At 33.5% G+C, this 24,856-nt stretch overlaps 2 protein-coding genes across 2 annotated transcripts; both read left to right on the forward strand.

Moving 5' to 3' along the window:
* The first annotated feature begins 988 nt into the window (after positions 1-988).
* Positions 989-21,897, forward strand: LOC127847641 (complement C3-like). Its single transcript, XM_052379677.1, has 24 exons — positions 989-1,126; positions 1,738-1,837; positions 3,517-3,577; positions 3,780-3,989; positions 4,301-4,374; positions 5,287-5,424; positions 6,686-6,728; positions 7,130-7,223; positions 8,028-8,136; positions 9,677-9,910; positions 10,419-10,562; positions 11,504-11,596; positions 11,833-11,910; positions 12,794-12,982; positions 13,489-13,638; positions 14,207-14,281; positions 15,407-15,521; positions 15,643-15,888; positions 17,499-17,643; positions 18,516-18,583; positions 18,880-19,037; positions 19,978-20,062; positions 20,629-20,765; positions 21,858-21,897. The coding sequence occupies exons 1-23, from the start codon at positions 1,074-1,076 to the stop codon at positions 20,643-20,645; spliced, it is 2,679 nt and encodes an 892-aa protein (XP_052235637.1). The 5' UTR covers positions 989-1,073; the 3' UTR covers positions 20,646-20,765; positions 21,858-21,897.
* A 1,875-nt stretch (positions 21,898-23,772) lies between these two features.
* On the forward strand, positions 23,773-24,852 carry LOC127847642 (complement C3-like; the record flags this gene model as incomplete). Its single annotated transcript, XM_052379678.1, is given in 2 exon segments — positions 23,773-23,960; positions 24,793-24,852. Coding segments are annotated over 2 exon segments (199 nt in total), but the record flags the coding sequence as incomplete, so codon positions are not given.
* Positions 24,853-24,856: the final 4 nt, after the last annotated feature.

Here is a 24,856-nt window from a genome sequence, read left to right on the forward strand (position 1 = left end):
ATCTTCATTTAAAAAGTTATCACCAAACTTTAACGAAGGTTAAAATTTTAGGAACGAAAAATACAATGATATTTGACCTTTGACCTTGAAAGATGACCTTGACCTTGACTTTTCACCACTCAAAATGTGCAGCTCTATGATATACACATGCATGCCAAATATGAAGTTGCTATCTTCAATATTGCAAAAGGTTATAAAACTTTAACCAAGGTTAAAGTTTTGTGACACACACATACAATGACTGACACAATGACAGACAGACAGGCAGGCCAACAACAATATACCACCGATCTTTCGATCCGGGGGCATAAAAATAGCATGCATTTCGTCAGGATTTGCCTTTTTAAGATTTTTTGAAAACTCGAAATTAAGCATAAAATTACAAGCGACCCTTAGTAATTTTACTGAAATGCCAGCATCTCATTAACTGTGTATAAGAGTGCCTTTTAATTGTTTACTAACTTTGAACCAGCATTAACATTTTATGTTAAATTACAGGACAAAAATGCATCACTAATCTCCATCATTCAATAATTGTAGTAGACGCACTGATAGAAATCTCTCTTCCATAAATGTTTTGTTACTAAAATTGTTAATCTAATAAAACATGTAAATGCTGTGGCACGTATACAAATTTTTTTTAAGCGTTCTTGAACAACAACATGTGTTCTGTATAACCGTATGTTGATGTTTATTTGGATAACAAATAAACATTTCATTTAATACATTATATTATGTTTCCGGATTTTCATCTGTTCTGTATACACGATTCATGTTATCCTACTTTGAGCATATGGTTTACCCAAGCGAAAGTTCATTAAAATAATCTTTTTACAAACAAACAACTTGTCTGGTAATCTGGTTTATTTATCAAAATATAAGCTTCAAGCACGTTTCCCACGAAATTGGTTGGTTTTCAGAGATAAACATCTTGTAAACAATTCTTGGAAATAGCGAAAGCGGTGTTCTGATAAGCCTCAGTCGTACGGGCCAATGAATCGCAAGGCCGCCGTGTGCCGCTTTATAATCAGATGTAGGCGCGCGTCTGCACTAAAATCAGTTTAGTGTTTGAAATGGGAATTATCAGCATTTTGCTTTTCGCTGCGTGTTTAAGCAGCGTTAAGGGGTATGTGTTGTATAATTATGTTGATATCAAAGTAATATTTCAATATGTAATTGAATGTGATAAATTATGTTAATTGTAAGTTTGGGACAAACGTTATTTTGAACAATTTCGGTTCTTTTTCAATTTAGCATGTAAAATAAATCATTAGACTGACGCAGTATTCCAATCCAACATGTAATACATATAACTTGGAATGGTTTTACTTCGCTTCTTAAGTTCACTGCTTATCAGGATTATATTAAATGTCAGCAGTTTTATTCGGTGCATTCATTAGAATGATTAATTATTTAAGACTAGTAGATGGTAAAAATGCAAAACAACCCTGCGGCTCTAATACAGAGTTCAAAAGAACTTTGAAAATCTCGGAAAACCATGTGCATTTTACTAAATATTAGCAGACAAGAGAAAGATGCAGCAAACACATAGTGGATCATGTTGTGTCACTTTTTTCACATAGTGTAATAAATGTAAAACGTTGTTACTGCCATGCCTTGGTTCCAAAACGTATTATTTGCATTCGTACTTTTACAGTTGGAAATCTTAATTATTTTTCCTACAATAAAAACGATAAGATTTGAGATACATGAGTAGATGGTGTCTGTTCATTTTAGGAACTACCAATATGTCCTGGCACCAAACGTGATCCGACTTGAAAACGAGGAGACCCTGCTTGTTGGCATTCTTGGCAATGGTGCGAATCAGAAAGTAACGGTATGTAGTTAAATATTACGGTTTACAATTCATCATATAATAATTATTACAGCTTGATATTATTTGAGCACACTGCTGAACATAAAATTTGATAAATACATTGTCATTACATGATTTATACAGGTAAAACAGTACACATTTCAAACATGGAATACGTCCGTTAATGACACGGATACGATGGTAGTTTTAACGACCCTCTTATCCACGTCAAAGTGGCCCCCATCGATTCCGATATCCGATATGTGTGTGTAAGACTGTTTCGTTTTATTATGTATTGAAATTTCTGTATCTCTTGAATCAATACAATTCCAATATCCTATACACACTTCCAAAATGGTCAATCATTTAAAAAATAGTCTTAAATAGTATTCTGTCAACGATCTTGGCCACATGATAAGAACTAAAACTAGTGTAATTCTTAACACACGGAAACAATTTGTTTTCTTTGAACTATATACGTTACAATATTTGATATTAAAATGAACTCAACTTTTAGCACATTTAAAAATAAATTAAACTTTATTTTAAAAAACCCGGATGCGTTTATTGTTTCTTTAAGTTATATTCGCATAAACGTAAACACACCTATGTGTCGGCACCTAAATTAATTTACAAAAGCGCCGAATGCAGCATACGGAACGTATGAAGAAACATAGCTGTGTTTAACCCATTTATGCCTAGTGGAATCTCCTATTCTTCTTAATTGGATCAATGTATTTCCCAAATTAGGGATGTCTAGTATATTTATTTCTATCCTTAGAATACTTCTTACAGAAATTCCTTTAAGCAAACAGCGCAAACCCAGATGAGACGTCGCATCATCTCATCTGGGTCTACGCCGTTTGCTAAGGCCTTTTTTTCCAGACCCTAGGCATAAATGGGTTAAAGTCGTTTTATTGTTTCATACGCAGCGCAATCAACTTCATCAAAACCTATATAATATAGACTAGTGGAATACATGAAAATAAATTGTATTTAATACAATTTATAATCTTGTCTCATCGAAAATGATACAGAATTTACACTGAAACAACAGCATTTTATTTAAACAGTTTATTTCATCAATTTAACACAGATTTGTTATTATGCGTTGAGCTTATCAGCACTTATTGATATCACGGCAGTAACAAATTTGAACAATTTATCTAAAACTTTAATGAAATTTATACAGCATGTCTGTATGTGCGAATAATTAGTCCAAACGCGTTGCAATTTGATTTCACATTTCATTTTGTTTTTATTTTTTAATCGCTAATAGCCTTTTATTAGCGATAGTGACAATTTTCGCTAAATAAAGGTAGTCTTAAACTCATTAAATAAAATATTATAATCATGCCGGATCCTTCTTTTTAACATATTGTATGATTTTTACTCCGCGAATAGTTTGCAAATGTGTTTCTGTCTAATCGTCTTTCATCCAAAGATATACGCAGTTAATGACACTTGAAATTTTGTTTATAACAGGCATGCCAAGTGTGCTGATTACATAATCGGCATCTTAATCTTAAGCCAGATGTAAGCGAAATAGGCAGTGCTTTTTCAGGATGCAAATTTATTTCTTCCAACGTATCGGGCCGTTTTTGATAACGGAGTAATGATAAATTGCGTTGTAAGGTCGGAGACGTATTGCAAGGAAGTAATGGTGAGGCTTAAACATTCAAAACATTACATATTTTTAGGTATACTTTGAATATCTGGACAGGAAGATCTCCGAAAAAACAACAACGATAAAAGATGCAGGCAAGATTTCTTGTGAACGTTATGTCTTAGTTTATTTTGCTAAACAACTTTTAAAATAAAATTAAGTCTTTTTTATTTATACTTTCAATGATTGTTGAGCTTTAATGCATTTACTTATGTACCGGTACATGTCTTCCACATGAAATGTCTTTATGAAAGAAAAATAAATCCAGGTAACCTATATATCTGTGTTAACTTAAAGCACATCCTGTCGAGGTCATGGTCAAGGTCACCGCAGATGACCTCTTCAAAGACATCGACGCCAGTCCAAAATTCAGAGAAAGACCTAAATTTATCAAATTGGTATGCAATGGACCAAATGGGATTCAGACCCGGGATATTGCTCTTAGTTTCACATCCGGTTATCTGATCGTACAGACGGACAAACCTCTGTACAATCCTGCTCAGCCAGGTATGTAGGCTTGTTAGGCATGATTATCTGTTTTTAGATATTCGAGCATGAAGAGCGCTCTAAAACAGAAGATGTAATTTTAGGCCAACATCAGAATCTTTCCAATATAAATCTTAAATTTAGTTAAATATTAACACGATTGTTTTTGTTTTGCCTCTAAAAAATTATTCTGAATTGCCATTATTTCACTTATTACCACTATACATTCTATGAATCTTACATCCGTATGATTTTGTTGGCGTAAATAATATGTCGTATTATGAATGTTAACTTCCGAAAACTGTTGTTGATGTGTATGCTTTATTGTGCAGTATATGTTCGAGTTCTCGCAATGGACGAATCTATGAGGCCAATCAAGGACAAGCAATTGGCAATAGAATTGATAGTAAGTAATTCTGCATTTCATCGGTGCATTAAATGTCGGGTACACAAGACACGCTTCCACCAATTGAAATCAATTGAGTTACATTATGATATGTATAATTCGACACTTGACGTATAAAATATATTATTTTAATATATGTAGCAATAGTACATTTTAATTAACATATGATCATAATGCTTATTGTTTTAACCATAAGGTAGTGGGTTTGATAAGGCACTGTAGTTAGTAGTGGCCAGTAGAGCTCGGTTGGCCCTTGTCGACTAAGGTACTCCTCAGAAGTAACTCGGTTCCTTTTAAGTATACTACAACGTACCTTGGGTCGGAAAATATACTTAAAGTACCCCGGAGTGTGCGTGCTTTTAAGCGTATTTTTTGTAACCGATGTCCATTGCAATATACTTAAGAGTACCCGGAGATACTTTTAAGTAGTCGACAACGAAAGTCAGAAGTGATAGGTATTGGTGTTTACCTGTGTAGTATAACTGTGGTGTGCTTGATTAAATGTAGTTATTTTAATTCAAACTTTGGGATCAGGGGCAAATGAACAACAAGTATTAACTAAGGGGCTATAACTTTGTGGAATATATTGAATATCGGAATAACAGTGACCGAATATTAACCTTTATGATACTTATGATGTAGCATATTAGTGGATACGTACGAATTAAAACAAAAAAATATTTACCAATGAGGACATTGAAGAATATTTTTTTTTACGTCTGCGATAGCGATAATACACACTGAACACGTTTACAAAATACTTATGTAACTCTTTACTTAAGCATACCGTATGACAAAAAGAAGTTATATTGGAAATTATTAAGCTTATGCAATATATATTATACGTTTTTAAGAGATATGTTTCAAATTATCATTGAATCTGTTATTGGACCTTTTAACTGAACATTGTAGAGCCCCACAAATATGACTGTAGGCAGGGTGAACTTTGAACCTGGTAAAAGTCAAAATGGCTTCTACAAAGGAGAGTTTGAGCTTCCACCGTTTCCGGATTTTGGGACATGGACGATCAAAGCTAAACTTGGAGGAAAGGTATGATTTAGATTCGTATCAGCTGTAGAAACTCACAATGATTACGGAACGTTGTTTATTTCAACCTTTGCATGTTATTACCATTGACATTGTACTTGTCGGGCAGTATTATGTTATGTTATGTACAAAGTGTTGCACTTGTTTAAATCTCTTTTCAAGCATCAATTAATATAAACCACATTGAAATATCTTAGTGCTAATGGCATATATACATAGCGTCGCGCTTTGTGTATACTTGGTGAACTTTGAGGCTGGTAAATGAAACAACACGAATCATAACAACCAAATCGTTATTTCTTGACCAAATGGAAGGCGCTTTGATCTTAACCGAGCATAAAGTGTTCGAAGTGAGATTATGTGTGCCAAATAGTGACTTGATCTAATGTTATGAAAACTGTGTTTCTTCTCTAGAAGTCCTATTAAATTTTGATAAAATTCGACCCGAATATTTATCAGATTCCAGGTTTGAATCTGGCCAAGCGTGTTAAAAAACAAACGCGGTTAAAATATCAGAAACAACTTACCAATGTATAAAACATATTAAAAACGCAATCTTGATGCAACTGTGTGACTAGTTAATTTTCCCAAAATCTTGAACAAGTTTGTTTGGGTCATGGGTGTCTAATCACTAGTTCACCAGATCAAATCTTAGAAAAAATGTTATTATGAATGTACCTTTACTCACTCATGAGTAGACGTGAACATTATATTTTTCTTGATAATATTATATAAATATTGTTTTGTAACAAGTGTGTCTCAAAAAAGTACGACAGCAGTTCAAAGGCTAGAACAAATAATTATCACTTCTAAAGCCTTATTTATGTTTCAATCTTGATAAACTTGGTCTGAATGTTTATCTTGACAATATGTAGGACAAATTTGACCCCAGAAGGCATGTAATTCCATAAGCCCGGTCCTCAGGTGACATCTTAGAATAACCTTATTACAACTATAGAAGCGTCTTAATGACTTAATGTTAAAGAACCTGGTCTTAGCCAAGTTTAAATGCGTGTTGTATGGTAAACTAAAGGTCACCAGGATAAGCCTTCGACATTTGCTGTAATTTAATGTCTGGGAGCCCCGTTAATGCTTCTGGCTCTCTTGTTTTGTTTTTTTATTAGGTTATTCATATGGAATAGAGAACAAATGCGTAGAAAAAACCGTTCAAAGAAGAGTTTCTGTTAAAGAAAAGTCATATAAAAAGTCTGTATATTGCATCGCATTAATTAAGCAGTATATATATATATATCTTTATTTATAGTCGGAGACGTATGCCATTGCTCCTATTGAAGTACGCGAATTTGGTAAGTTTCTTGTTGAAAACTGCTTGATTAATATTTTGCAATTCTGGCCTTAATGGGATATATGGCAAGGCAAAAAGAAAATATCGAACACATAAAGAAAGACGTCTTTAACTTTTCAAATACTGTTTTCCAAATCGGTGGCATATATGGTATTAGCACTATTTTACAATATTATTTATTATAAGTTGCAATATACAAATATCCATACAATTGTCTGATACCTTTGGTAACTTACAACGTAAAATATGATAAAGACCGACACAGATCTCATTATTTTACTATGTGTACGATTTGAGCCAAAAGCAAAGAAGGTTCATAATTAAACTGAATTATTCTGAAAAAAACATTATTCTTACGAAAACTCTTTCATTACACTTTCGAGTTTTATACTTGTTTTTCAGTTCTTCCTACCTTTGGGGTAGATATTACAACGGATACGGAAAACAAGTGCATACTGCCAAATCAGGAAAATATTGGAGTTACAGTTTCAGCCACGTAAGTGTTTGGTATCATAGTTTTCAGGTGAAAAGTTGATTAGTAAAGTAAGTCAAACAACTACATGTCGAGAGTTTTCAAGTTATTAAATGTTTGGTTTTGTGGTTCTGTATTGTTATAAGGAACGAACGGATCATAGGGGTCGATTGCTATACTGTAGTCGAGACTGAACTGTTTGTGGAAATAAACACAGCTTTGTGTTGTCCGACACGTTTATGTACTTAAAGGGATCTTTTCACGCTTTGGTAAATTTACAAAATTGAAAAAAGTTGTTTCAGATTCGCAAATTTTCGTTTTAGTTATGATATTTGTGAGGAAACAGTAATACTGAACATTTACCATGGTCTAATATAGCCATTATATGCATCTTTTGACGATTTTAAAACCTAAAAATTATAAAGCGTTGCAACGCGAAACGATTGAATAATTTGGAGAGTTCTGTTTTTGTCGTTAAATTTTGTGAAACTACGAAGATTGCTTATATAAGGTATAAAATACGTCAAGTATGTGTACTCGGCGGAATAGCTCAGTAGGCTAATGCGTTTTTACTTCAGGACTATGGCAGGACTCCAGGGGTCACTGGTTCGAAACCTGCTCCGGGCAATGTTCTTTTCCTTTTTTAAATTTTATTCTTGATTTTTTACTGGAGCTTTTACGATCCAATGTTTACATTTATCAATATAAAGCATTTAATGAATAAGTTAAAAAATGCCAAAATCTGTGAAAAGGCCCCTTTAATACTGCTTCTTCCGTACAAGCATGTATAAGAATCCGCACCTTATAATTGATTTCCTACATACACAGATACGTTTACGGCAAGACAGTGGAAGGGATTGCAGGACTCGATATCAACATCCGGAAGAAGGGGGATGTGTCGGACCCAAAACGTGTTGTTACCATGGGGAGACAGAAGGTAGGACATCTGTGCCATCGATACAATACACATGCTATTGGTGTCTTTATATTAATTAAACATAATAATTTTACATACACAAAAGTAAACGGAGCATCTTTGCTAATGGCGGAGAGGTTTGGTGCAATATGTTGTATTTATGTACATTTGGCGAAATTAAATATTTCGAAAATTAATGGCATCTGATCAATTTTGTCACTGCGCATAGTATTGCCTTCACTATACACATGTTTTTGCATTGTGCATTTAAAGCTTAGAATAAAATCACTACATTGATATCATGTTTTAAATCTCAAATCAATTAGAAGACCATTATTGAAAGTCAAAACACCGTTTACCCTAGTCATTCGATTTTATCAAAGCTGGTGCTGCGGCATGCGTGGTTATAAATGTCAGAATGCATTAAAAGCCCAGCATACTGCCAATAACTACAAATGCTATCAGTTAGACTACTGTGTTCAGTAATGGAACTAATTTTGAAATTGTTATTGGGGAGAACACAGCAGCAATTGCCTGAAGCCTAAGGGTAAAGTGGAAAAAATGATTAGTCTGAAGCCAAATGAATTCCACGAATTATATTAATTAACATTACAATATCATTCATTATTATTCCCTTATTATTCAACAAATATAAGTGAACATAGACCCAAACTGTAATAATTTGTGAAACATAAATGTGCATATGTTTAGCAGCCTACAGTTTATTCATTAATTGAAGACGATATTTTATTCATACCATTATTTGACATTGCAGAAAACGCCTGAATTAGAAATGTTAAATGAAATCAAATCAAAAATAAAATGTTTAGTCTTAGTTTAACTTACAAGTTTCATCAGTTGTAATTTTAATTATTTCTTGCCAATGTGATTATAAAACCACGAACCTTTCACTGCAGATGATTGACAAAGTGTTCTACCTTTTGTTCTTTATCCATGACAAGGATCATATTGCAAAACAACGAGACACCAAACTAATTTACTTAACAAGACTCACACTTATACAACACAACTGAGTTTACCGCTTTGCTACGAGAAATGCAAAGCATTATGGGTAAGAGCGTCTGTAAGGAGCTCCAAACCTGACACTTAACCCAGAACTATGCATAAAACATCAAAGTTTAAATAAGAACTTATATCATAGCATGACGAGTAAATGTAAATAGCTATAAAAGAATATGCATTCCAATTACATTATAAATTTAATTACCATTTAATTACTCAATTTTTTAATAGAGACAAGCGTACCAGAACCGTACCTTTCTGAAGTGATATAAAATAAAATAACAAAGAGAATCAATTACATATCGTCTTAATTAAAAGCTTTAGAGACATAGCATCATAAAGTCTAACATTCAAATGATCAACGTGTTATATAAGAAGAAGCCGCAATAAGTGAAATAAAGGCTAAATTATTTAACTTGGTCATGTAAATCTGTCTTAAGCCAGTAATAAATTGTTTCTATTACATACCAAACTTTATTAAATGCTATTCATTAGCTTTGTGTACATACAAATGTATGTAGCGTCTACTTCCTTTTAGCTTCGTAATGGCAAGGCATTCTTCACGGTCGATGTAAAGAAACTAGTGCAAGGTTTAGGGGGACAGTTTCCTGCGGAGGCCGTGTTAGAACTGTCGTCAACTGTTTATGAGTCGGCAACAGGAAAGGAAGAGACGGGAGCAGATGACTACATAATGTTTGTAAACTGTCCTTTCAAGTTTGAATTCTCGCGTTCAAAGACTACATACCGGAAAGGCTTCACATATTACATGCAGGTAAAAATTATTTTATGATATATGGATACATGCATTAAGTGTTACACTAGCGTTTTGTCTGTTTCGTTTGCGCAGGTTTTTTATGTTTTTTCTATTGTTGTGTCTTCGTAGTGTGTGTTTGTTAATAAAACTGACCTTGTGAATAATTGTGTAAATTTATTTTAAATGAAGCACGAACATCACAATGAATGTATTTATCATCAACGCTTGATTTGTAAGTGATACAAAAAATCGTCGTATTAAGATGAGGATAATTGAAGATTTACTGATATCAAAATAATTAGCGCGTTGTATTACCTTTCGCACATCTTGGCGAATAACGTAAACAGTTAGGGTCGCCTTTATTGCTAAAAGTTTCAAATGTTGCTTCTGTATTAATAATTGTGAACAATTAAAGACCTTATTCTTTAAAACCTTGTAATTTGCCATATTGTACACATGTGAGTAAACACCGAAAACACTGATCTACCAACATACTTATATCGTCTCTTTTATTATATTTCCGTAGATTGACATGCTACACGCAGACGGTCGACCTGCTCAAGAGATGGATTTCGTTATTGAAGTTGATGGTAAACAAACACGCAGAAAGACAAGAAAAGATGGTCAATATTTGGAACAAATCTCATCTATACAAAGCGGCATCATTAAGGTTATACCGATTGTATTTTTCGAAAAGCATATCGCTGAAGCGTTTCTTTAAATTTGACCAACTTAATAAACTGAACTATTACTTTATATTTATTTAAAAACCCAAAGAAGTGCAACACTGTCTTGCTATATTTTATTTTTCAAAATGCTTGTTTAAATTGATAATTTTATTTAGAAAGATAATACATTAAAAATAACCGTTGAGAACCTTATAATTTACCATGCTCTAAAATATCCATATGATTAATTTTTTGACGAAAAATAAGCGTAACAATTCGACACGATTGAATAATTTGGAGAGTTCTGTTGTTATCGTTATATTTTGTGACATTTTGTGGATTGCTTATATACAGTATAAAAAAGGTCTTTTAGTACGGATGGCTCCAAGGATAAGTGGTTTGAGCCCAGTTTTGCATTACGTTTTCTTTCTAATTTTATTCTTGTTTTATACTGGAGCTATTTAGTTAAAATGTTTACATTTGTCAATTTAAAGCATATAATGACAAACCTCGAAACATGCTAAAATCTGTGCAAAGGTCCCTTTAAATCCGTTTTACACGAAGAACATCTTTTAACGTTAAATTATGTTGCCTTTTATAGTCAAGTTTAATAGAATACTAGATAATGGTAGACGCATTTTCTCTTCTTATTATTTCTTATTGTGCACGTGGCCTTTTGTGTAAACAAATATATTGTTATATTTTCTGTTTTGCTTTGCCATGAAATTAACAATGGTTTTCTTTCACTGATCTCTTTTGCATTTTATTTCAATATGAGTAGTAGACATTTTGAACATATTTTAACATTTTGTTTGTAAACTGGTTTTATAAACGATCCTCAGTTTTGTTCCACTTTATCTTATTGCTAAACATACACTTTTAAATTGAAATCACGAATCATTCAAAATAAACTGAACCGACAAACTGGTCATTTTTACTGAAGGTATTTGCCCCGGGGTTTGAAAAGTTTGCAACCGAGTTGGTCCTGAAGCCGTATACTGGAGCCAGTCAAATTGTCGTCGAGAAAGTAGAAATGGTAAGTGCGACCGATAAGAGTTAAAGTCGTTGACTAGAATGTTTAATGTGGGTTTAAGCTGATTCGATATGCATGTTTATGTATTTGTTTCATTTCTATAAGTTCTTACAATACCTTAAAGAAACATTTTGGTCAAAAAACCTTGTGTCAATTAGCAACCAACTGAAATAAGTGTTCGAATATATGCAATTTAAATGTCATTGTTTTATATGCTTTGTGTCTTTCAATTCTATTAGGAAGGTTCCTCATTCATTCGAGCCTACACAGACATCAACATGGACCAAGTTGCCCAGTACACGGGTATACTAACGCTGGTAAGTATTTAATTGCTTGACAATTGTTTTATTCTCTCCATTAAACTTAAACGTTTTGTTATGGGCATTTCATTTTTACTTTTGCGCGCTCAAGTTGTAACCCTTATGGCATGTTGTGCTTTGATCTCAGCTTTATCCATTAGTTTTTATGTTAGTCATTTAATTTTGACCCGTGTCTGATTTTATGGCTATAGGACAAAAAATATTGTTTTAATGTTAGTGTACGTGTCTTAGGATACACAATTCAGTTTATATTAAACAAAAATTAAAATATATTTCCACCAGGACATTTATATTGCTAACATATTGTCAATATTCTAGTTCTACATATAGCGTTCTAATGCAATTTTATCTATAAAAAAATGCAAAATTAATATTTAAAAAAAGTGAATTGTATTTTGCAACAGCAGAAGAGAAATCTCATTAGACCATGTGGTCCAATGAGTTTGAAAAACAGTTTGATACCAAACAAATATACTAAGAACAACACACAAATACACAAACACACAAAAATGAATTCAACTAGCTCGGAGCGGTCAATTTAAAAATGTGGGGTTATAACAGTTTTATGGAGCTCCTGGTATCAAGCTTAGTCTAGAGCGATTCACAACACATTTATGTCAATATAAAAGGTCATGAATATTTATTTCTTATACTACAATGTTTTCCTCTGATTGTCTGACAAACTGTACATGCTTACAATTAGCGCGTTTTGTATTTCTTCGAGGTCGTATGATATAACTGTTTGGCAAAAATGTATCTATTCGAGATCACATGCTTGGCCCTTCTTAAATGTCACCGAGATTGTATGCTATAACTGTGTGGAACTCGTTTTATCTCTTCGAGATCGTATGCTTAAAATGAACGCACGATCTTACTGTAGATAACATCTCGTGGTAAAATTGTGAAGACAGTATACTCTCCGCCGATGAGAGATTCATCGTTCAAGTTGGAGCCAGACGATGAAGAGAAGATGTCACCAGTTGGCCGAGTGTTTGCTTTTTATGTGAATAACAACCAGCTTATTGCGGACTCTTCCTTTTTTCGCTTACAGGCAAAATGCCGAGCACAGGTGAGACATTTGATTTGTGGGGTATACCTCTTGGATAAATTCGATACAAATACAACCATTTTTGTAAATAATGCGTGACTCTATATACAAACAAAATCTGCTTTGATGACATGTTGAGGTATAACGTTTATGCTACACGAATGATCTAGTTTTATATATAGCTAAAAGCATACCAAAGACTCCGATGATGACACATATGTGTGACGCTATTAAATGAATCATTTCAGTCTGATTAAAACGTTGAAAACTACTTAACAATGACAAGTGTTATTCTTAAAAATTTATTGTTTGCTATTTCATTGGTATTTAATACCACAAGCATACCTGAAAGTAATTAAAAGCCGTTGTATAGATTTGCAATAGTGTTGGCAAAAGTTTAATCGTGTCTGCTCGTGTAATTATAATCTCCTTTATGTAGCGAAATGATAGTATTGCTGTTCACGCTTGAAGAAACGACGCCTTTTAAATTATTATACGATCAAAAGTATATGTCTCCGCCAATTAAGCTTGAGCTACAACCGCATACAGTCATCGTGAAGCCAGGAGATGCGGCCAACTTGACTGTGAAGGGTCCCTCTGGAATGTGGGTGGGGTTCAATGTCATTGACAAAGCGTTGCTGCTACTGAATAACGAAAACATTCTAAAGGAAGATAAGGTAATGGTGTGCTTTAATGCTAAGTATTGGTTGGATTGGAATATACAACGAAGGTTATGGACTGTAGACGGACACCGTGATGGCTTTAGTGATTGCAGAACAACATGATCTTGGATTTAATTTCTCCGGCGTTTGTTCGATGCTATTGACCGTTCATCACCTTACCGTTAGAATATAGTTCCACGGTTTCTGTAAAAGTATTTATATTAATAATGGCTATGCATCTCGCTTTTACGGATGTATATATGAAATTTGAACTTTGATAAAAGACGTCAGTGTGACAAGTTAAAGTCAACTGTTCTCTGCACTGTTGCATCGCGGTGTTATATATACGCAGGTATTTGAAAACAAAGAGACAATAATTTCAATTACGAACACAAGCACTTCATATATGCTGTGCAGGCAATGGTTATTGATCATACGATTTATTGTCTCCATAAAATGCTCGCTCAAATGAATTGCCTTAAGTTTTGAACTTGTAGTTTGCAATAGAATTTTTTTCTTTAAAGAATTTGACAGTTCATATATACATTCTTAATTAAGTAACACAAGCTGTATTGTGTTGTAGATCTTTAAGGAAATGGAAGCTCGTGACCTGGGTTGTGGCGCAGGAGGGGGAACGAACAGTGAAGAAATATTCAAGGTTAGCATTAAATCTTTAAAACAAACTATGACTAAATGCAATATTTAAATCATTATTTATTATCATCAGCTGGTAATATTTATTTAACTTTTTATACAGTTTATTAAACATAACATTGTTATGTATGCGCTGCATATTCAACACGTTTGTAATTATAGGTTCTAAAAACGGCTAAATACATGAAATTTGAATTTCTATATGTTTTGGTTGGAGATCATTTGGATAGTTACATTGAATCAATCAACCATGCCCATCTTTCATGTCTGGGCCACGGGTAGGAAATTTGAGAACGTTATTGATATTCGTTCAAATATCATTCTTTTTATGACAAATTAATACAAACATTTTGGTTCGAATGTTTAGTAAAAGATCATTTATGTGCAAGTTGATGGTATCAGATTGATCGATCGATTGATCATTAAAACACCACTGTATTTGAAAACCACCTCGTGACATACGAGCAAAACATGTTTTCAAGGGCATCGCTTCAACATATTACCTGCCATCAAAATAAGCCTTTTTTTAAATTAGTGTGTTACAAGTTCCACATTCGTGTAAAGGCACGACTTGCAGCTTGTGTAGATTATGGGATCTTAATTAGGTCTGTTTTTGGATGACCAATCATATATTATGGGGTTTCGAAGAGTAAACAAGTCAACATAAGAGCAATGTATTTTGCAACTATTAGCAAATACTTATTTAGTACGTTAGTTTGTTAATAACGGTGTAAAGTTCTTTCGCAATAAATGTATTATTTTGTATGGTGTCATGTGTGACTTTGTCTGTTAGAGTGGTGTTTCTTAATATAGATAATTCATAATATCGTTAATCAATTCTGTTCTGATATTATTAATTTGTTAACATTTAAAATTATGTCCGTTGATCGCTAGTCAAGTAATGTAATTGTTGCGTTAAATTCTAGTGAGTGCGTATATGTATTCTTCCTTTAATTTGTACATTAAGTTCGTATATTTTAGTAATTTTATTTAGTGGTATTGAGATAAATACATTTCCTTTGATAGGCAAAGAAAACATGCATACATGGTAACGCATTAAATATAACGCTTTGTATTTCGATTTTGTACTGTCCACCCACGCATTATTTTTGGCTGATATATTTTCCAGAACGCGGGTTTAACAATTCTGACAAATGCTAATGTGGATGCTAAACTAATACAAAGAGAGACAACTGAATGCGACGCTAAGAAACGAAACCGACGCTCTGTGCCTGAGGAAAACGGTTAGTCAATACTATAATAGTTATGCTCGTTTCTTTATACATTATATACAAGTATTCTTTTTATCATGAACATATTGTTGTTCAATTGAGATGTACTTATAAACTCGTTGGTCCTTTTTAGGTTGTTATTATGGTGCTAACCCAGTGTGTTGCAAGGGAGGCGAACAATATGCCTTTGATGTAATACATGAGTACGAAGTGGACAAGGCGCATAATTTAAAACCGGACATAGCGGAACCCGTACCATATATTGTATGCTATTCAAAGGCAAAGACACTGGCCGAAACGCATCAAGAAAAGGTGCCATCCAAATGTCCAATGGCGTTTTTCGAGGCTTGCGTTGTCACGATGACGGCTGAACTGAGCAGTATGTGTACTTTATACTGGGGCCGTTCATTAACAAATTTTCAAGACAAATTTAATGAACGCTTGATTTATATATTCAAAACTAAAATATAAAGTCTTTATCAATATATTCAGTAAATGAAGGTAATCTTATATTCTGTCTTTAATAATCGGATGCTGGTTTGTAATTGAAAATATCAAAAATAGTTTATTTACATTCAATTTGAACTGTGGTTTACTTACGTTGCTGAGCACATTAAATAATTCAGTACAGAATCTGAATATGCTCTTGGCGTTAATAAAATAAACATACATTTAAATCTTATTCCAAATATGAACATTTGCATAAATAATATATGCATAACCAAAGGTCTAGAAAATGAAACACATTTTTCAGTTTTGTTTACCAAAAACTGTTTCTAGATATTTGGGTAAGCCGTTTTACCGGATATTAAGTTATAATTGAGCCTAAAAGGGATAATCACAACATATACGATTGTTTTTGTTACCGGCATTATTTCATTTGTTGTTCAAAACATTGTAATTCATTTATCGCTATGCAGACAGCTGACTTAATTGCCATCAAGACATCATATTACTTACTTTGTCAATAAGTGTTTTAAGCAGTTGTAAGTTACTAGCGTATGTACGTGCACTAAGTACTGGTAAACAAGAAGTCACAGGAAAAAAGGGCTGGCTACTAACAAAAAGAGTATATCTTCTAAATTGACACACTCGCAATACTGTCTAAACGTCACGAACTCCATTAGGTTGTCATACGTATACGTCTTTATTTTAGTCGCGTTTTGCAAAATTTGAATCCATCATGTGCTACAAAAAATGACTAAAGAATGTCGGTGTTGTCGGCTCACTGTCTGGACAGTATCAGAGCACTGACTGACCGCGTAGAATTAAATAACTTGCAAGACTATTTCTGCAGAAAAATTATGTTGAGAACAAAAATATAATCATATACAAATCAACGCTAAAACTTCTTTATTTTCCATCTTGGTTTGTATTTAAATGTCTGATACTATCAGGCACTTTATATTACAAATATATGCTTTCCTTGCTCGATTCCTGAACATTCCATTAATTGATTTGTTCAGTCAGAATGATAAGTATAAAGTTTGACTTCTTTGAAGAGAGTTCATATTAAAAGCAGGTTTTATGTTATCTGAACACATAACATAGCACACTGTTCTGTCGACTTATTTACAAAAGAACACGGCTTGATATTATGTTCTTGTATGGTTCTATGTTTGTTCAATTTAGAAATGGTATTCCAATTGTTATTTAAAGAAAACGATCGCATTTCTTATATCAATCATCAACATTACATGTTTATTGTTTATTAATCTTAATGCAATTACCAATTCACAAAAAAGTAATCCAAATTAATACTCAATCCTAGGTAAAGCAATACTCCGTTCTCCAGTATTAGATTTTGAAGGTTTAATGCCAATTATCTAATTATATTATTTATAATAATGCATGTCGTTCTTTATTGTGTGGTTGTTCCCTGTGTCTAAAAAAACCTTTAAAGTTACGACTGGATGACTTTGATGGTGATTGCATTTGATTGTTAATATATGTACTGCCTCATTATTGTATATGTTCCTATATGTTCAGCGTCCGATGATGCCCGCGGCAGATCGATATTCAGTGACCAAGATCAATATGCAAAGGACGTCAGTGCGTTAGCAGGATTTGGATTTCAATTGAAAGTTCGAAAACACTTCGAAACATCGTTCTTTTTCGAAGAACATATGATAAGGTATACCATTTTAAAATTTGATCTCAGCACTTAATGGTGTATTCACAACATCTACGAATATGTGCAAAAAATGATGCAGTCGAGCTAAATTAAATATGGTTGAAAAAAAACAACAACACTTTATTCTTCTCTTACGCTCACTTGAGCACAATGTGCTTTTGTTATATATATTTGTTTGTTTATCGTTACTCGTACACCGTCAACATTTACCTGTTTAACAGTGTAGAGGCCACATTTTTTGCTCAATAAAAATTGGTCAGATAATTTGTCCCATTAGCATCTTGGTTGGCCGGGGTCGGAACCTAATTCACTATTTTAAACTAAGGAATAGCTTTTGAATATTTTAAAAGTCAAATTTTACCTTACCATCATAAAACTTGTTCTTTATAATTTCTATTATGGCATGTCAGCACATTTCGAACAAATAGCTACACGGGAGCGGGGCACTTTCTTGCAGTATGTAAACTTTAAAAAATTGAGAATATTTTAGAAGCCACATTGTTTAAAAACACTTGTTACGAAATATTCATATTGAATCTATGTCGATTCATTCCGCATAAAACATTGCTCGGTACGTTGTTCTTATGCGACTCAATTAAAACATTTCGAAGAATCAACACATATCAGATTTATCTAATCTTAATAAACCTTTCTTAGAGGATTTGTTCTTATGATATTACATTTCTTGGGAGAGTTTGAACATACCTAGCTGGGAGATGTTGGTGCAGTTTTCCTTGTATAAGGCGATGACAAATAATTAATACTAGGCTTTCATGTTGTTCCACATTGGCCAACCAGTATTTGAATTTACTAAAAACAACTTAATATACTGCAATCCATATATTTGATGCATATGTTTTATTTGTTTTCAGTGGTAAGGAATTAACCACGTCCATAAAATTCAGGGACTCCATTACCAAGTGGTCACTTCAAGCCATAGGTAACCTAACCAAAGGAATGAATTACACTTTTTGTCTGGTTACTGATTAACGTTTGCATGTGCATACACACTTTGATTATTTGTCTAGTCTCGGTATATCTTTTGTAAATCGTCACAACAATAGCTTACGGCTGTTAACTTTAACTAGTTAGTATTTTGCGTAAAAAGCCTAGTTATGTAGCTATCGTTGGCATCATAGCCTGATTTGTATATGTGATTCTTTGAATAAGGAGCTCGCTCACATGTTTATTGTTGAATAATCTGCAATAAAATATTAATTTCAATCCAATAAACAGGTATAACTGAGAACACGGGCGCCTGCATCGCAACTCCTAAAGAAGTCAGTGCATTCAAAGAGTTTTTTATTCAAGTTGATCTGCCCTACAAAGTATCACGAAAGGAACATTTCAACGTCAAAGTGACCGTGTTCAATTATATTAATAAAGATATGAACGTAAGTGTTTTGAAGTGACGCATTCTGTGTTTGCAGTGAATGCATTTGAAACATAGTTTCATATTTCACGACTTGATGATTTGAAACCATACCCTTTGCCGCGGAGTTAACCAAAATGAATAAAATGCCCTATTACTGACTAACGTCAACGTTTCTTCGTGCTTGTTTGATTTTTAACGCCGTTAATGCGTATTAATCAACAGAGCTTTTAATGTCTCTATAACGCTCAAATCAACGAAAATTTCGTAAAGTATTTCGTAAAATAAAGTTAACACCTAAACAATCAGTGTTCCTTATAGCAATAGCCACAGTTTCAACGCTAGATGTGGTATGATTACATAGATTTTTGTAGATACAAAATGCTCGTTTTTATTTATTTTGACCACAATACATTCAATGTTAATTTCCTGCGAATATATCTATTGATACGACACACAAACACTAAAATGGTACCATGTTAAAACCATGATAAAAACGAGCATTTTGTATCCTCAAATATCTATTTTACCAGATCACATCCGGCGTTGAAATTTCGACAATGGCCATAAGGAACAATAATTGTTTAGCTTTATTTAACGAAATAGTATACGAAATTTTCGTTGATTTTGAGTAGTAATGTTACTTTCAAAGAAAAAAATTATAATAATAAATCAACTTTATTACGATGCTTAAACAGCAAATTTTAGATCTTTTCGAATTTTTCCTATGCCGTTTTCATGACCACAAACAAAATAAACATTTATTTACCAATACTGCCGTGAACCAAACAAATAAAATAAAATATTGATACATAAAACTGACAAAACAACATATACGGGCAACACATAAACCAGCTTTGACTAATGTTTTCTCATATTGTGTGACTTTATACATGATCATCAATTGTAAGCCTCTATGCGTTGCACAATCACGCCATGTCTTTGTAACATTATTTTTATAGGCTCGTGTTTATCTGAAAGGCATAAGAGGTCTTTGTTATGGCTCCTTACCCGGCGAGCAGTCTCCCACCACAGCTCGTTACCGTGGTGAGTAACATATGAAAGCCCTCTGCGAGAACGGGTTTTGCGGCAGTCCTCAAAGGCTAATCAGTGAAGACATTCTCCGTCCAAAGAGAATTTTGCTAAGAAGAGACATTCTTTAAACGAAAACTATCATAGCAGCGAAAAATGTCGTCCCTTATTAGCCTGGCGGATTGCCTTTTTACAGAGCGAGGCTCATATTTTGGTATTAACCTCTCTATCTTCTCAAAAATAGATTCGCGCATGTTAGGCGAGTCCCCGCAGCAAAACAACACTTGTTATCTGTTAATGAGCAAAGTGTCATAGAGACAATTACATACTTGTCTAAATAATCATACACATATTGAAAGTTTGGACATACATACATGCAATTTCTATATTCATTATTTAATTTTAATGAGGAGCGAGCATTTAACGGTTTAAAAACAAATGTAACAAAGTGCTTTGATATTCAGACAATGCTACATTTAAATGTGTTTTTTTGTTTAAAACACTATAGATGTATATAACCGTAATATGTATTCAGTTTTCATTATATGTTTGTATCGATTGTGTCAAAATCTGATCCTTAGCCTGCGAATGGCGCTAAGACTCTGACTTTTCCTATGATCCCACTGGAAGCGGGACGCTATGCAATAACTGTGTCGGCATTTGTGACGATCGGGGACTCACCCAACGCAGACATTGTGGAAAAGAACTTCTTGTTGTGGTATTATCTCTTGCTTGAAAGATATATGATTCTTCTTCACCGTTCAGAAAAATAAAAATATTTTTTAGATGAGATCTTTTTAGATCTTATAATTGATCTAATGTTGTAATACACAATATACCCATTTGTCAATAGGAACGTAATGTATAAATTTAAGGTCAGCTTGTATAATATCTAAAGGTAGTCAGTACCAATTGAACTGTGTGAAGGTTCCAGTAAATAATTTTGTATAGGGACAGAGATGACGAGTGGGACACTAATCTTAAATCTATTAAGAATAAAAGGTGGAATAATTCAGCTAAAGCATATTGTATAATTATGGACACTTATGAATCTACCCTTAATATTATCTCGAACAAGTATGTCAAGTTACCAGGCTTTCATATATCAATTAAAAGCATCTTTTGACGATTTAAAAACCTGAAAATTATCAAGCACTTTCACGCGATTGAATAATTTGGAGACTTCTGTTGTAATTGTTATATTTTGTGATACTGCGTGTAGTAAATAAAGTATAAAATACATCACTCATTGTATAAGCAAGGATTGCCGAGTGGTGTAAGCGATAGACTTTACTCCAGAGGTCAGTGGTTCGAGCCATTTGAGGGTTACTTTTTCATTCATTAAATTAATTCTTGTTTTTCACTGGAGATTTCGAGATCCAATTTTTACAATTATCAATATAAAGAATTTAATGACAAACTTCAATACATGCCAAAATCTGTTAAAAGGCGCATTTAAAGTGAATTTATATTCGGTTGCAAAACCTTAATACAGAGAACTGACAAATGAAACCGGTACATAATTTTGCGGAATAGTAGGTCAGAGGTCTGGACCGTTGGCATTGGTATCACATTTTCCCCATATAATACATGTATGAAATTTCTTTTTTCAAACAACACAAACAAGTACTAAAGATGTAACTTGTTCAAACTTGGCTTTTTCAACCCGTTTAGGTTTTGACGTCGATAAGTGATCTTAAATATGAATCCCAAAGGCATGTTAAAATTGTTATTATTATTATAATTATAATTATTATTATTATTATTATATTATTGCTATTTTTATAATTATTATTATTATTTTGTTTAGAACGAAGGCATTCAGGAAAAGATGAATTTTACTGTATGTCCTTGATCCAAACAAACCAAATGGAAAACTGTATCCGGGCAAAGAAGTGAAACACACAGGTAATTTGATGGCGTTTCAAACTGTATTATTGTGTGTTGACTTTGGGCTATGTTGGTAAAACTAACTAATGTTATGCCTTTATTAATGTTTGTCGAATAAAGGTTATGTGGTTTTATGTCTCTTTTTTTAAATTATGTCAATTGTATCTAAAAATGTTATCAAGTATCTCGCTTTGACCCAATCGCAGTAGCAACAAACGATGTAAAAGTAATTTAAATTGACGATTTAGTTGGTTGCCGTTCTAAAACTCGATTTTAATTTACGAGTCATCTGAGTGCAGTCCCGAGGGAACATTTATAATGATCGCGAGTTGTTAACTTACAGGAACCATCTTGTGTTTTCTTTCTTGGCATCCTTTTGACCGTTTTTTTTATATTGTAAAAGCTTTACTTCATGGGATTACAAAACGTAAATTTAAAGTGAAACAGCGAATGTTCGAAGTATTTTATTCATGCTATAATGCAAGCTCATTTGCATGCTTGTGTTACCTTTAATTATGTTTTTTTCTAGCACGTCTAAATGTTGGTGACTCGCCGTCCGTGAAAATGGAAGTAGAACTACCATTGCAGTGACAGCTTTGCCTGGGACTGCGACTGCAAACGCATACATTAAAAGTAAAAACACGTACAACACTGATCCTGATTGTTAAGTGATCAATTAATTCATTGACGTCACTCGCATTTTGTTAAAAGAACAGCTTTTAAATCGATCTTCACCGTGGTAATATGCATACTGCACATTTGGCGTCCTGAACAACTGATAAAACCCCATCATAACACTATGCATAGAGCAGTGGAAATTGAATTGCGGGTTCTGACAATAATGGGGAAAACAAGAGCATGTAAGCTTTGAAATGTCTGGGAATCCTTGTTTGGTAAATATTTCCAAAACTTTGAATAGGGATGAAAAATACATGCTGTCTTGACAAATGGGGATGGGAACAGACAATATCGTAGTACAGCTCAAAAGTCTGTTTGAGAATTTTAATCGGTGCTTTAATGCTCACATCTTAAAGCACAATTACGAATCGTATCTGTTATATTATATATGTAAAAAACATACAATCTACATTAACCATGGGGTTACAGTTCTAGAACTTATAGTTACTTCGAAAAAACATTAATACTCAAGTATTTCCGATGGTGTCAGGCAGTGAAATACTACTTACTTGAATGTACCTCTTGTCAGTTTGGCCAGATTGTGTTACGAAATTCGGTTTTAAAATAGGCAAAAACCGCGCATGCTGGCGGGCGTTACTAGTTCGTTTATAAGTTGCTTTAAAGTTGTGTCATTTTTCTAACAATTTTGCTGAGTCTTGATAAATATTTACACAAATGTACCTTGTGTTACGCGCCACACAACAATATGACTGTCATAGCTTAAATCGAAATATGCCTTAACACAAATATATCATACCCCTATGGTTAGATTAGTTAACAATTTTGCAACAATGTTAAATATCAGTCCTCTGTACAATATAAAGAAGTGAAACTCAGCTGCTGGAGCAGTATTGAATTTCATTAAAACAATTAGTTGGTCCTTATTTAAGGCAAGTGACCGATTGCCCAAACAGTACAAAACAGCACAATACAGCACAATACAAACCAACATAAACACAAATATGAATAAGTCGCATAAGCTAAAAGAGAATTTTCGTTTAAATTGTATGTTTGACATATTTCTTCAGTTAGTCCAATGCTAATTTAAAACATATGCACATGGTTTCGCTACCAATGAACACGTTGATCATAATGGACCAAAGTAGATATTAGTCTTATTAAAAGTCATATAAACATATCAATACTGTCAAAAATAGGTAATCTTATGGGTGACCGGTAAACTGTGTACTGGAAGGCGTGGACAAGATGTTTCATGAGCCCATTGGCTGTGGTGAACAAAACATGATACGCACAGCGCCCATTGTCTACGGGATGTACTTCCTGAAACAGACAGGGACCATGGAGGCAAAACATGAGGACTCAGGAACGACAAAAATGAGAAATGGTATGCATATACTTGTACATGGTCATTTATTGACTTCATATTGTGCTAACCCCCATTCGCTCAAAATGTTGTATTAAGTATTCTTAATTAAGATCGTATACTTGTATGCCCGTAACAAATGTATTACTTTGCCTATCGTCGGTTAGTTTGCTAGGCCCAGCTTACAAGCTCCTGTATTCCACTTTCAAACTTCATACAATCGTTAACATATTGTTAGCATGAGTTCACGACGCTCGAGGTATTCCCGTATTTCATTGTCCGTCTGCGTCCATACCATAATGTTGCAACGTTTACCTAGTTAATTCATTAATTATTTCCTTCGTGCCGTTTTCATGCCAGCTTTTGAAATATTATCTAACTTGTTAGTGTCCCCTACCGGTTTCACCGGACTTATGGTTTGCGCTCTGTCGGTCAGTCAGTCACACTTTTCTGGATCCTGCGATAACTTTTAAAGTTCTAAATTTTTTCATGAAACTTGAAACATGGATAGATGGTAATATGGCCATTATTCACGTCATTTCGTTTTGTTCCTACGTCAAAAAGTATGGTTGCTATTGAAACAAATAGACAAAAATACTGCTGAAAATGGTGGTTTTCTGGATCCTGCGATAACTTTAAAAGTTCTAATATTTTTTCATGAAATTGAAACATGGATAGATGGCAATATGGACATTATGCACGTCATTTCATTTTGTTCCTACGGCAAAAAAGTATTGTGCTATGGCACAAATTTAAAAAAAAAATCTGACAATTATGAAATTTCTGACAATGGTTGAGCCGGTAGGGGACATATATTGCTTGGCAATAGTCTTGTTATTTAATATTATTTCAGGTATCACAAGACAAATATCAATGTACCACAAAGAAGATGGATCATTTACAGTCTGGAAAAGTTA

The sequence above is a fragment of the Dreissena polymorpha genome, chromosome 10, assembly GCF_020536995.1.
Source record: "Dreissena polymorpha isolate Duluth1 chromosome 10, UMN_Dpol_1.0, whole genome shotgun sequence".
Classification (NCBI taxonomy): domain Eukaryota; kingdom Metazoa; phylum Mollusca; class Bivalvia; order Myida; family Dreissenidae; genus Dreissena; species Dreissena polymorpha.